This window comes from Oryx dammah, unplaced genomic scaffold (genome assembly GCF_014754425.2).
Source record: "Oryx dammah isolate SB20612 unplaced genomic scaffold, SCBI_Odam_1.1 HiC_scaffold_26, whole genome shotgun sequence".
NCBI classification, from domain to species: domain Eukaryota; kingdom Metazoa; phylum Chordata; class Mammalia; order Artiodactyla; family Bovidae; genus Oryx; species Oryx dammah.
The window spans coordinates 92,080,976-92,094,270 of NW_024070210.1; the positions used below are offsets into that span (position 1 = coordinate 92,080,976).

Sequence of the window (13,295 nt, forward strand, 5' to 3'; positions counted from 1 at the left end):
ATGGGATTTTCCAGGCAAGAGCACTGGAGGGGGGTGCCATTGCCTTCTCCCAAGGTTAGTGGAGGTGATGGAATTCCAGTGGAGCTATTTCAAATCCTGAAAGATGATGCTGTCAAAGGGCTGCACTCAATATGCCAGCAAATTTGGAAAACTCAGCAGTGGCCACAGGACTGGAAAAGGTCAGTTTTCATTCCAATCCCAAAGAAAGCTCAAACTACCGCACAATTGCACTCATCTCCCATGCTAGTAAAGTAATGCTCAAAATTCTCCAAGCCAGGCTTCAGCAATACGTGAACCGTGAACTCCCTGATGTTCAAGCTGGTTTTCGAAAAGGCAGAGGAACCAGAGATCAAATTGCTAACATCCGCTGGATCATGGAGAAAGCAAGAGAGTTCCAGAAAAACATCTATTTCTGCTTTATTGACTATGACAAAGCCTTTGACTGTGTGGATCACAATAAACTGTGGAAAATTCTGAAAGAGATGGGAATACCAGACCACCTAACCTGCCTCTTGAGAAACCTATACGCAGGTCAGGAAGCAACAGTTAGAACTGGACATGGAACAACAGACTGGTTCCAAATAGAAAAAGGAGTACGTCAAGGCTGTATATTGTCACCCTGCTTATTTAACTTCTATGCAGAGTACATCATGAGAAACGCTGTACTGGAGGAAGCACAAGCTGGAATCAAGATTGCCGGGAGAAATATCAATAACCTCAGATATGCAGATGACACCACCCTTATGGCAGAAAGTGAAGAGGAACTAAAAAGCCTCTTGATGAAAGTGAAAGAGGAGAGTGAAAAAGTTGGCTTAAAGTTCCACATTCAGAAAACGAAGATCATGGCATCTGGTCCCATCATTTCATGGGAAATAGATGGGGAAACAGTGGAAACAGTGTCAGACTTTATTTTTGGGGGGCTCCAAAATCACTGCAGGTGGTGACTGCAGCCATGAAATTAAAAGACGCTTACTCCTTGGAAGGAAAGTTATGACCAACCTAGATAGCATATTTAAAAGCAGAGACATTACTTTTGCAAACAAAGGTCCATCTAGTCAAGGCTATGGTTTTTCCTGTGGTCATGTATGGATGTGAGAGTTGGACTGTGAAGAAAGCTGAGCGCCAAAGAATTGATGCTTTTGAACTGTGGTGTTGGAGAAGACTCTTGAGAGTCCCTTGGACTGCAAGGAGATCCAACCAGTCCATTCTGAAGGATATCAGTCCTGGAAGGAATGATGCTAAAGCTGAAACTCCAGAACTTTGGCCACCTCATGCGAAGAGTTGACTCACTGGAAAAGACTTTGATGCTGGGAGGGATTGAGGGCAGAAGGAGAAGGGGACGACAGAGGATGAGATGGCTGGATGGCATCACTGACTCGATGGACATGAGTTTGAGTGATCTCCAGGAGTTGGTGATGGACAGGGAGGCCTGGCGTGCTGCGATTCATGGGGTCACAAAAAGTCGGACAAGACCGAGTGACTGAACTGGATGGAACTGAACAGCCTTGTACTCCCTTCTCAATTTTGAAGCAGTCAGTTGTTCCATGTAAGGTTTTAACTGTTGCTTCTTGATCTACATACTAGTTTCTCAGGAGATGGGTAGGATAGTCTGCTATTCCTGTATCTTTGTTTTCCACATTTTGTTATGATCCACACAGCCAAAGGCTTTAGCATAGTCAATGAAACAGAAGTAGATGTTTTTCTGGAATTCCTTTGCTTTTTCTATGATGAAAGAAATGTTGACAATTTGATCTCTGATTCCTCTGCCTTTTCTAAATTCAGCTTGTACATCCAGAATTTCTCGGTTCATGTACAGTTGAAGCCTAGCTTGAGGGATTTTGAGCATTACCTTGCTAGCATGTGAAATGAATCCAACTGTGGGTAGTTTGAACATTCTTTGGCATTGCCCTTCTTTGGGATTGATATTTTAATGATCTTTTAAAACCTCCAAATTTTGGTTTCTTGATTTTATGCATTCAAGTTCACTGACTTTTTTCTCTCTTCTGCTTTTCAGTTCATCCAGTGATTTTTAAATTTTGATTACTGTTTTTTTAATTTTGCTATTTTCATTTGGTTCTTCCATTTTATATATTGATACTTTTGTTGTTGTTTAGTTGCTAAGTAGTGTTTGACTGTTTTGTGACCCCATGGGGTGTACCCTGTCAGGCTTTGTCCATGAGATTTTCCAGGCAAGAATACTGGAGTGGGTTGCCATTTCATTCTTCAGGGGATCTTCGCAACTCATGGATCCTCTCCTGCATTGTTGGCAGGCGGAGTCTCTACACTGGGCCACTACTTTCCATTTTAACATTTGTTTCGAGAGTGTCACCGTTGCCATTTTAGCAGTTCTATAACAGCTGTTTGAAGTCATGTCAGACAATTCCAACATTTGTATCATCTTGTCATTGGCGTCTTTAATTGTATTTTCCCATGTGAGCTTTTTGTATTTCTTCATATGCCAAGTAATTTCAGATTGAATTTCACACCTTTGTATGTATTATACGAAGAACCTGTTTTAAGTCCTCTTGAGAACATTGGTATTTTTATTTTAGTAAGTGATTAACCTGGCTAGTTCCAGCCTTATGTGACTGTGGTTCCAATCTTTGTTCAATTTTAAAGTGTTAGCAGTGGTCTTTGAATTTGTCCTCTTTGTACCACGCAGTCATTAGCCTTGGGTCTGAGTGAACTTTTATGCTAGCTAAGTCTCAGTGTCTCTGGTATGCTCACTAGAGCCATGCGTATTCAGGTGAGAGGAGTGGCCTCCGGAATTAATATAGAATGCCCTGTGGCGTTTCCTCTTCCCACTGTGGTTTTAGCGTCTTCTGGTTCTTTGGGGATTTCTCTTTTGGATCTCTGATTAGAAATCAGATGCTCCAATTTTCCCTGAACTTTAAAGATTCCTATTCTGACTGTTCTAGCCATAAATAGAGGGCTTTTCCTACATTTTCCTCTGTCTATATGACTGTGCTTACTTCTAGATTTGAGGCTGCACTGGGTATAGGCTGGGAGAGCAGTTGTTGTTTAATCACTCAGTTGTGCCTGACTGTTTGCAACCCCAGGGACTGTAGCCTGCCAGGCTCCTCTGTCCATGGGTTACTAGAGGAAAAAGAAATGCTGAGTTGGTGTTGTTTTGAATTCTTTTTTCCACCATTCTTTTTTGATTCTCATACAGCTGCACTATCCAGGTTTTGTAGTGTTTACTTGGAAAGAGAAGGAGTTGTGTATTTAATCTGTCTTACCCCAAATTGAACCTCTGTTATGTTTTGAAAGTTTATATTCTGAATTTACACTCTTTATCAGATAATTATTGCTGGAAGGGGGACCGCTTCTAGGGCCCAAGAGTGGACTCTTGTCTGACACTCAGAAATGAATTGTCTGAAGAGACATATGTGCTGACAAAGCAAGAGACTTTATTGGGAAGGGGTGCCTTATGGAGAAGGCAGTGGCACCCCACTCCAGTACTCTTGCCTGGAAAATCCCATGGACGGAGGAGCCTGGTAGGCTGCAGTCCATGGGGTCGCTAAGAGTCGGGCACGACTGAGTGACTTCACTTTCGCTTTTCACTTTCATGCATTGGAGAAGGAAATGGCAACCCACTCCAGTGTTCTTACCTGGAGAATCCCAGAGACAGTGGGCCCCCGTCTATGGGGTCACACAGAGTCGGACATGACTGAAGTGACTTAGCAGCAAGCAGCAGCAGCCTTGTGGGGAGCAGGAGGGTAAAGGAACCCAGGATGCCTGCTCTGCCATGTGGCTTGGGGTCCCTGGTTTTCTGGTGATGGGATTAGTTTCTGGGCTATCTCTGGCCCATCATTCTGACCTAGGGTCCTTCCTGGTGGCACACTCATTGCTCAACCAAGATGAACGCCAGTGAAGAGGATTCTGGGAGGTCAGTAGGACATGTCTCCTTTTGACCTTTCTCAAATGCTTCTAGTTGGTGGTGGCTTGTTAGTTCCATGTTCCTTACCAGGACTTCTTGTCCTAAAATAACTCATGTGAATAGTTACTGTTTCACTAGTGAATAGTTACTATTTCAGTGAAAGTGAAAGAGGAGTGTGAAAAAGCTGGCTTGAAACTCAGCATTCAAAAAACTAAGATCATGGCATCTGGTCCCATCACTTCAGGGCAAATAGATGGGGAAACAATGGAAACAGTGACTTTATTTTCTTGGGCTCCAGAATCACTGCAAATGGTTACTGCAGCCATGAAATTAAAAGACGCTTGCTCTTTGGAAGAGGAGTTATGACCAACCTAGACAGCATAGTAAAAAGCAGAGACATTACTTTGCCAACAAAGGTTCATCTAGTCAAAGCTATGGTTTTTCTAGCAGTCATATATGCATGTGAGAGTTGGACCATAAAGAAAGTTGAGAGGCAAGGAATTGATGCTTTTGAACTGTGGTGTTGGAGAAGACTCTTAAGAGTCTATTGAATAGTTCAAACAGTTTCTGTCAAGTACATTTGTTGTCTAGGTGGAGAGAGGAAGGCTTAGTACTTCCCACTCTTTCTGCTTTCCTGAGGTCTCTCTAGTATACTTTTATGAGCTTCTTTCTCAGCTGCCCTAAAAGAAAGCAAAGGAGGAATCTAGACCAGAAGATTAGTCCTTAAGTTCTGGTGTATGCATCTGCCACTGGATTAGTCCAGATGAAGGGGTTTAGGGAAGTGCACCTTCTCCAGGCAGCGCTTTAGGAAACCGCGGGGAGAGGGAAAGATTTCCTGATCCCCAAGCCAAATAAAAAATGCACAAGCCATCTGAAAAAGGAGGGTAGTATTCTCAGCATGAACTTGCTCTGCCGGCTCCAGCTGCAGCGTCACGCACGTCCACTAGGGGCCGCTCCAACGACCCAATCTGGGCGCGCAAACCGGGCAACGCCCCGCGCATGCTCACTGGGTGTAGCGTACGCCTCTGAACCTCTGCGGACACCCTAGCTTTAGGCTGCTGCTCCCCTGGTGGCTACGCTAAAGCAAACCTCTAGCAGCTGGGTACGGCAGCTCTTTGGGGACAAAAGTCTTCCCTCTGGGGTGGGCTCCACTTCGCGCTCACGGGTCTTTGGGGCAGACCTGAGCCGGCAGGTATCAGAGGGTGCGCTGTGCTGCGCTCCGGGCTTGCGCGGAGTTGGGGTTGACCTGGGCCGGGGCCCGCGGGACGCCGTCGCTGCCCGGATGTTGCGATGGCTGATCGGGGGAGGCCGAGAACCACAGGGACTGGCCGAGGTAAATCCCTGGGTGGACCCTGCCTGCCGCTGCAGTGGCCTAGCCTGCCCGAACTGTGGCTGCTGTCTGAGCCCGGCTCGCATCCGGACGTGGGAGACCCGGCGGAGGCGGGGCCTGCGGGTTCCGAGGGCGAGGTCGGCGGGGGTGGGGGGCCCTTTCCCTGCGAGGCAGACCCCACTTCCAGGAGGTGTGGAGACGGAAACTGATGGGAGTCCAACGACAGAATCAAGGACGCCCAACCAGTCTTCTGCCTACTTAAAGCAGTCTCATTCTAATTTTAAAAGCATCCGATTTAGTAGAGAGTAAGACGGTGTGACTGCAGATTGACACTTTTGTTTGATATTTTTTTCACTTCCCAACATCAACTGATGCATGCTCAGGGAATATGAAATTAATTTCATTAATTCTATAAAACCAAAAAAGATGTGATTATTTTTAAAATCAATAATTTGCTTAAAAGTTAAAATTATTTTGAGTTCCATAGTCACACTTTCTTCATGGGCCTGAATAGCTGAATAGACTTAAATGTTGAGAATAAAGTAATTTTGGAACCTGGCAAGTATTGAGATCTGGAATTTATTTCAAATGCTATTCAAGAATAGGATTCATGTTGAATTCTCTCTATTTTTTATAGGGAATATTTTTGATTGTTAAAAAAAACTTGTGTTGTAAGCAGTCTTCTCCATTTTAACTTCCTCATATCTTTGCAGTTCAGGCTTATTATCGTTGTCTTAAAAAGTATTTCTTATTTAAAATTAGGTTTATTACAGATAGGCTTAAATTCTAAAGATTGTGGAAGAATTGTGGAAAATTGACTAGTTTGTGTGTGATATATATGACAATTCCTTATTAACCCAATTCTTTTTTTAATCATAGAATTTTATTAACTAATTCTGCCCTGTTTAGCAACCTTTCATTTGGAGGAAGTAGTGTACAGTTTTCAAACTTCTTGCATTTTTCTCATCAGAACCACTGCTAGAAGGGTGATGGGATAAATGAAAAAATTACTGCTTTGAGTTAATTTTTTTAACATTAATGAGTGTTAAATTGTACATTTCTTCATGTAAAAGTACTTGTGTTTTGTAACTGCTGTGAATTCTGAACCAGTGATTTTTTGTTCATTATGCAGGAACTTTGTATCTAGGCTTCTAGTTTAAAGCAGTGTTTGCCTACTGGCATGGTTTTGCCCCTTAGAGGACATTTGGCAATGTCCGGAGACATTTTTCATTGTCACTGTTGAGAGGTTCAGGGAGAAGTTTGATTTCTCTTGACATGTAGTGTGTACAAGCCAGGAATGATGTTCAGCATTCTGAAATGTGCAGGAAAGTCCTCAACAAAAGACTTACCTGGTCCAAAATGTCAGTATTGTCATGTTTGAGAAGCTACAATTTAGAGGTTAAGGAAACAAGTTTTATCATGAAATAGTACTGGATTTGACTATAGGAATGGAATTGGTAAGATCGACCTTACAGAATTATTCAGTGAGTTATAAGCCATATGTCCTTTATTCAGTGTCTGACATATGGACTGCCACTCATATACTTTCAAATAGAAATGAAGGTGTGTAGGTCTTAGGACTAAGCATCATACTGTGTAAATTTACCAATTATCTTTGTTGATATTGTCCAAAGTTGAATTTATTGAATTCATTGACTATGAATTATTTCATTTTTCCTTTGTTCATTCAGTACACGTGCCGAGTGCCTGTAATGGGGTAGGCACTGTTTTAGCCTATGTTATATTTTACCCCTTTGACTTAAAGTTGTATTTCTGCCAAATTTTGAGAAACACCCATTTAAAAATATTGTGTTGGTTTGGCCCATTAGTTTTTTAGATCAGGTTTATTGAGGTATAATTTCCATAAAACAAAATGCATCCTTTAAAATTTATTTTGACCTGAAAATATTTAAATTTATGATGTGGATTTGTGCTAAGAGAAATGTTTTATGTTAAATTGGCAGTTACTTAATATTAGGGGAAATAATATATAGTATTAGGATACCATATATTACAGTTTCTAAAATCTTGTGTTCTTAGATGTATATCATATAGTTTTATTCCAATATCATCTTTTATCATAAATCATTTTATGTTTTTTTCTGTTACCCCATTACAAGAAATCTCCGTTACAGACAATAGGTGAAGAACAAACCCAGAACCCCTACACTGAACTGCTTGTACTGAAAGCTCATCATGACATTGTACGGTATCTGGTACGGTTAGATGACTCCAGGTAAGCAGCTCTAGTTACCCAATTGACTACTGTTTGGAAAGAGTTTGTTTTTTTGAAATTTTATATTAAAAACAACTTCAGAATTAATCCAGCTTTTCTAAAAATTTTGGAACTGATCAGTAATAGCATTTAGTAGAAATTGACCCCAGTGGCTTGATGAAATATGTGTCTGAAGTCTTTTTGCTCAGAAGTTAGGGTATCATTTCTGGTGATTTGATGGTTATTTTTGCTTATTCAAAGTTTTGGGTTTCTTTTTTGTTATTGTTTTTGAGTACTCAACAAATACTCTTGTTAGTTTAAAGGAGATGTGTGACTTTAAAATGTTGGTGGGAGTTTTAACTGTATGTTAAGGTGAATCTAAAGAACCAACCCAGGTGGCACAGTGGGAAACAGTCCGCCCACCACTGCAGGAGACGCAAGAGATGCGGGTTTGACCCCTGGGTCGGGAGATCCCCTGGAGAAGGAGATGGCACCCCACTCCAGTATTTTTGCCTGGAAAATTCCGTGGACAGAGGAGCCTGGCGGGCTACAGTCCAGGGGGTCGCAGAGTCAGACATGAGTGAACGCGTGCACACATGCGCACATACACACACACACCCCACATACACACAAAATGTTTAAATATCAGGTACCTCCCAGGAAGGTACTATTTTCAGTAGAAGATTAGGAAAGTATTTAATCTGAATTTTTTGTTATTCAAAATGTTTTTTTATTTTTTAACACCAAAAACATTTTTTATTGGGTTATAGCTAGTTAGCAATGCTGTGACCGTTTCAGGTGAACAGTGAAGGGACTCAGCCATACATATCCATACATATCCATGTATCCACTCTCCCCCACACCCCCTTCCATCCTGGCTGGCACATAATGTTGAGCAGAGTTCCATGTGCTATTCAGTTGGTTTTTGTTGTTATCCATTTTAAATATGGCAGTGTGTACATGACCTTCCCAAAGTCCTTAACTATCCCTTCCCCCCAGCAACTGTGAGTTCATTTTCTAAGTCTGTGGGTCTTTCTGTTTTATAAGTTTATTTGGGTCGTTTCTTTTTGGATTGCACATGTAAGGGATGTCATGTGATAGATCTCCTCTGCTTCACTCAGTATGACGCTCTCTAGGCCCATCCATGTTGCTGCATAGGGCCTTCCTCCATCCTTTGTAATGGCTGAGTAATATTCCCCCACTTCTCTCTCTCTCTCTCTCTATATATATATATATATGTATATATGCACACATATATATTTATTTCTTTATCCATTCCTCCGTCAGTGGACATTTCTGTTGCTTCCGTGTCTTGGCCATTGTAAACAGTGCTGCAGTGAACACTGGGGTGCGTGTATCTTTTCAGGCCATGTTTTTCTCTGGGTATATCCCCAGGAGTGGGGTGTAGGGTCATTTGGTAGCTCCATTTTTAATTTTGTAAGGAACCTCCATACTGTTCTCCATAATGGCCTGTACCAATTTACATTCCCACCAATATCGCAGGAGGGTTCCCTTCTCTCCACTTCCCTTCCGGCATTTGTTGTTTGTAGGTTTTTGATGATGGCCAGTCTGACCAGGTGTGAGGGGATATCTCACTGTAGTTTTGATCTGCATTCCTCTAATAACTAGCAGTTTTGAACATCTTTTCACGTGCCTCAGGGCCATCTGTTTGTCCTCTATAGAGAAATGTCTGTTCAGGTCTTCTGCCCAGTCTTTGAGTGGGTTGTTTGTTTTGACGCTGTTAAGTGTCATAAGCTGTTTATGAACTTTGGAGACCAATCCCTTATCAGTCTCATCATTTGCAAATATTCTCTCTCAGTCTGTGGGGTTTTGTTTTGCTTTGTTTATTGTTTCATTGCTGTGAACAAGCTTTTGAGTGTAAGTAGGTCCCATTAGTTTATTTTTGCTTTTATTTCCATTATTCTGAGAGATGGGTTAAAAATGATTTTGCTGTGATTTATGTCAGAGAGTGTTCTACCTATGTTTTCCTCTAAGAGTTTTATAATGTCCGATCTTACATTTAGGTCTTTAATCCATTTTGTGCTTGTTTTTGTGTGTGGAGTCAAGAAATGATCTAATTTCGTTCTTTTACATGTGGCTGTCCAGTTTCCCCAGCACCGTTTGTTGAAGAGACTCTGTTTCCAACATTGTGTAGTCTTGTATCCTTTGTCATAGATTAATTGATCAGGTGCATGGGAAAATGTACCTTATTCTGTACTTCCTTGCTAACACGTATAATGTTGTGTTATATTTGCAAATAGAGAAGGTGTATAGGTGTTAGGACTGTAGATTTAGCTTGTTATTGATCTGTAGATCTGTTTTATTAAGCCTCTGTTCAACTGTATGCTTATCCTTTGTAGCCTCTATCACAAATAACGATTACACAAGTAATTGTGTAACTGTATAATATTTATCTTTCTCTCTAGATGAGAGTGAGGGACATTTTTTTTTTTTCTTATTCTCCACAGTATCTTTAGTACCTGGCATGGTGCCTTACATGTAGCAGGTAACTAATAATTGTTAAATGAATGAATGACTCCCTCAACTAGTAAGTGTACATGTTGCATGCCATCCTGAATCCCTAACCCCACTTCTCTCGTCTCTGTCAACTCCTCCACTATCATCTCTTAATTTTCTCTTTTGTCTTTGATACCACCTTTAATATTTTCATCCATTTTGAACTCAGTGGGTGACTGCTACCGTGATTATTTCCAGTTCTCCGTATCATCGCTGATATCCTTTACCTTGTCTTCTCTGCTGTCCTTATGTCTTTGGTGTTTAGTCGACTGCCCCACATGTGGTGCAGCTCTGGCGATACCTGGAGTCGTGTTGAGCTTCAAAGGTTAGGAGGACAGGCCTGCTTGCCAGCCCCTTCACCACAGCCACAGCTGCAGTCTCTGGGGCTCCCACGCCACCTGCACTTCTGGCCAGTGAGCTACAGATTCTCACTATCCCCTCAGGTTGGATAATTCTCTAGAGTGACCAACAGAACTCAGGAAGGCACTATATTTACGATTACAGGTTTTAAAATTTTATTTATTTTAACTGGAGGCTAATTACTTTACAGTATTGTAATAGTTTTTTGCCATACGTTGGTGTGAAGCAACCATGGGTGTACATGTGTCCCTCATCTTGAGCCCGCTCCCAACTCCCTCCTGATCCCATCCCTCAGGGTTGTCCCAGTTCACCAGCTCTGAGTGCCCTGTTTGCATCGAATTCATGCATCAAGTTTGGACTGGCGATCTATTTCATATATGTAATATACATGTTTTAGTGCTATTCTCTCAAATCATCCCACCCTCGCCCTCTCCCACAGAGTCCAAAAGACTGTTCTATACATCTGTGTCTCTTTTGCTCTCTTGCATACAGGGTTATTGTTACCATCCTTCTAAATTCCATATATATGCGTTAATATACTGTATTGGTGTTTTTCCTTCTGACTTACTTCACTCTGTATAATAGGCTCCAGTTTCATCCACCTCATTAGAACTGATTCAAATGCATTCTTTTTAATCACTGAGTAATATTCCATTGTGTATATGTACCACAGCTTTCTTATCCATTCATCTGCTGATGGACATCTAGATTGCTTCCATGTCCTGGCTATTATAAACAGTGCTGTGATGAACACTGGGGTACACATCTCTCTTTCAGTTCTGGTTTCTTCGGTGTGTATGCTCAGCAGTGGGATTCCTGGGTCATAAGGCAGTTCTGTTTCCAGTTTTTTAAGGAATCTCCACTCTGTTCTCCATAGTGACTGTACTAGTTTGTATTCCCACCAACAGTGTAAGAGGGTTCCCTTTTCTTTACACCCTCTCCAGCATTTATTGTTTTTAGACTTTTTGATAGCAGCCATTCTTACTGGCATGAGATGGTACCTCACTGAGGTTTCGATTTGCATTTCTCTGATAATGAGTGATGTTGAACATCTTTTTATGTGTCTGTTAACCATCTGTGTTATTATAAAGGATATGGTCGGGGCTAGCCAAATGAAGAGATACAAAGAGTAAGGTCTAGAATGATACCTTCTATTCTGTGTCCTCAGGACACGTCCCCCTTTCAGTGCATCAGTGGGCATCACCAGTGAGGAAGCTCCCTCAGACTTTGGGTGTCCAGAATTTTATTGGGGTTTTATTACATGGGAATGATTATCTCACTTATTTGCCACATGACTGAACTCAGTTTCCAGTCCTCTACGTGTTGTCCCTTCCCTGTGCCCCCAGGTTGGGAGGTCAGGATGATATCCCGTGGCTCAATTACAAACCAGGGACAAGTCTAGCCAAATTATTGTATGAGCACATGGTCCTCAGATTTTTAAGATTTCACGTCGATTGCTATCCTTCAACCAGAGAAGGCAGTGGCACCCCACTCCAGTATTCTTGCCTGGAAAATCCCATGGACAGAGGAGCCTGGTAGGCTGCAGTCCATGGGGTCGCTAAGAGCGACTTCACTTGCACTTTTCTCATGCATTGGAGAAGGAATTGGCAACCCACTCTGGTGTTCTTGCCTGGAGAATCCCAGGGATGAGGGAGCCTGGTGGGCTGCTGTCTGTGGGGTCACACAGAGTCGAACACCACTAAAGCAACGCAGCAGCAGCAGCTATCCTTCAAAATGTCTTCTTGACTGTTCTTATTACATAGTTTGAAGAATTTGAAGAAAAGGCCATCTTGTAGAATAAGGATCATTGTACAGATATTGATATTTGATTGCATTTTCCCAGTGTGGTGCTTGTGTGAAGGCTAAGTCTCTTTAGTTGTGCCTGACTCTGTAACCCTATGGACTGTAGCCTGCCAGGCTCCGAAGTCTCTGGGATTCTCCAGGCAAGAATACTGGAGTGCGTTGTCATGCCCTTATCAGGGGGTCTTTCTGACCCAGGGATCGAACCCACATGTTGGCAGGCAGGTTCTTTACCACTTGTGTATACTTCAGTTATTCAGTAGTAACTGTTTTGTCAATAGTACAGAGCTATAGAGGAGAATATCAGTTATCTATTGCCCAAGCAGTGACTGCAGCCATGAAATTAAAAGATGTGTGCTCCTTGGAAGAAAAGCTATGACAAACCTAGATAGTGTGCTAAAAAGCAGAGGCATCACTTTGGCAACAAAGGTCCATATGGTCAAAGCTGTGGTTTTTCCTGTAGTCATGTATGGATGTGAGTTGGACCATAAAGAAGACTGAGTGCCAGAGAATTGATGCTTTTGAACTGTGGTGCTGGAGAAGACTCTTGAGAGTCACTTGGACTGCAAACCAGTCAATCCTAAGGAAATCAACCCTGAATACTCATTAGAAGGACTGATGCTGAAGCTCCACCTGATGTGAAGAGCCAACTCATTGGAAAAGACTCAGATGCTGGGAAGATTGAGGGCAGGAGAAGTGGGTGGCAGGGGTTGAGACGGTTGGATGGCATCCCCAACTCAGTGGACATGAGTTTGAGCAAGCTCTGGGAGATGGTGAAGCACAAGGAAGCCTGGCATGCTGCAGTCCATGGGGTCGCAAAAATTGGGCATGACTGAGCAACTGAACAACAGCAACGAAAGCAAACAGTTTCTTCCACTATTTTGTGGGGTGACATTTGGGTAGGCTCGGCTCGATGGGCTCTATTGCCTGTGCCAGGATCAGCTGACCTTGTTTAGGTTCGTATTGTGTTTATGTGGCCGCCTGGTGGATTGGTTGGGGTGGCAGGTTTACAGCTGTCTCAGCTGGGATGACTGGGGATCTCTCCATGTGGTTGCTCGAGTGCTAGTTCAATAGGGATGGAATTTAAACACTGGTAAAAGGGCAAGCCCCAGTGCAAAGCTCTTCAAGTCTATTTTCAGTATGTTTGCTGCTGTTTCATTGGTTAAAGCAAGTCAAGCTGGCATGAATTTAGT

At 42.4% G+C, this 13,295-nt stretch overlaps 1 protein-coding gene across 2 annotated transcripts in view; it reads left to right on the plus strand.

Moving 5' to 3' along the window:
- Window positions 1-5,039: 5,039 nt before the first annotated feature.
- WDR41 (WD repeat domain 41) overlaps window positions 5,040-13,295 on the plus strand; it is a 46,793-nt gene continuing 38,537 nt past the window's right edge. Inside the window, exons 1-2 of one of the 2 annotated variants that reach the window (XM_040225919.1) lie at window positions 5,040-5,213; window positions 7,331-7,446. In XM_040225919.1, the coding sequence (XP_040081853.1) occupies window positions 5,163-5,213; window positions 7,331-7,446 (167 nt within the window). In that variant the 5' untranslated portion in view covers window positions 5,040-5,162. The remainder of the gene's footprint in view (window positions 5,214-7,330; window positions 7,447-13,295) is intronic. The other variant, XM_040225918.1, reaches the window with a different exon arrangement.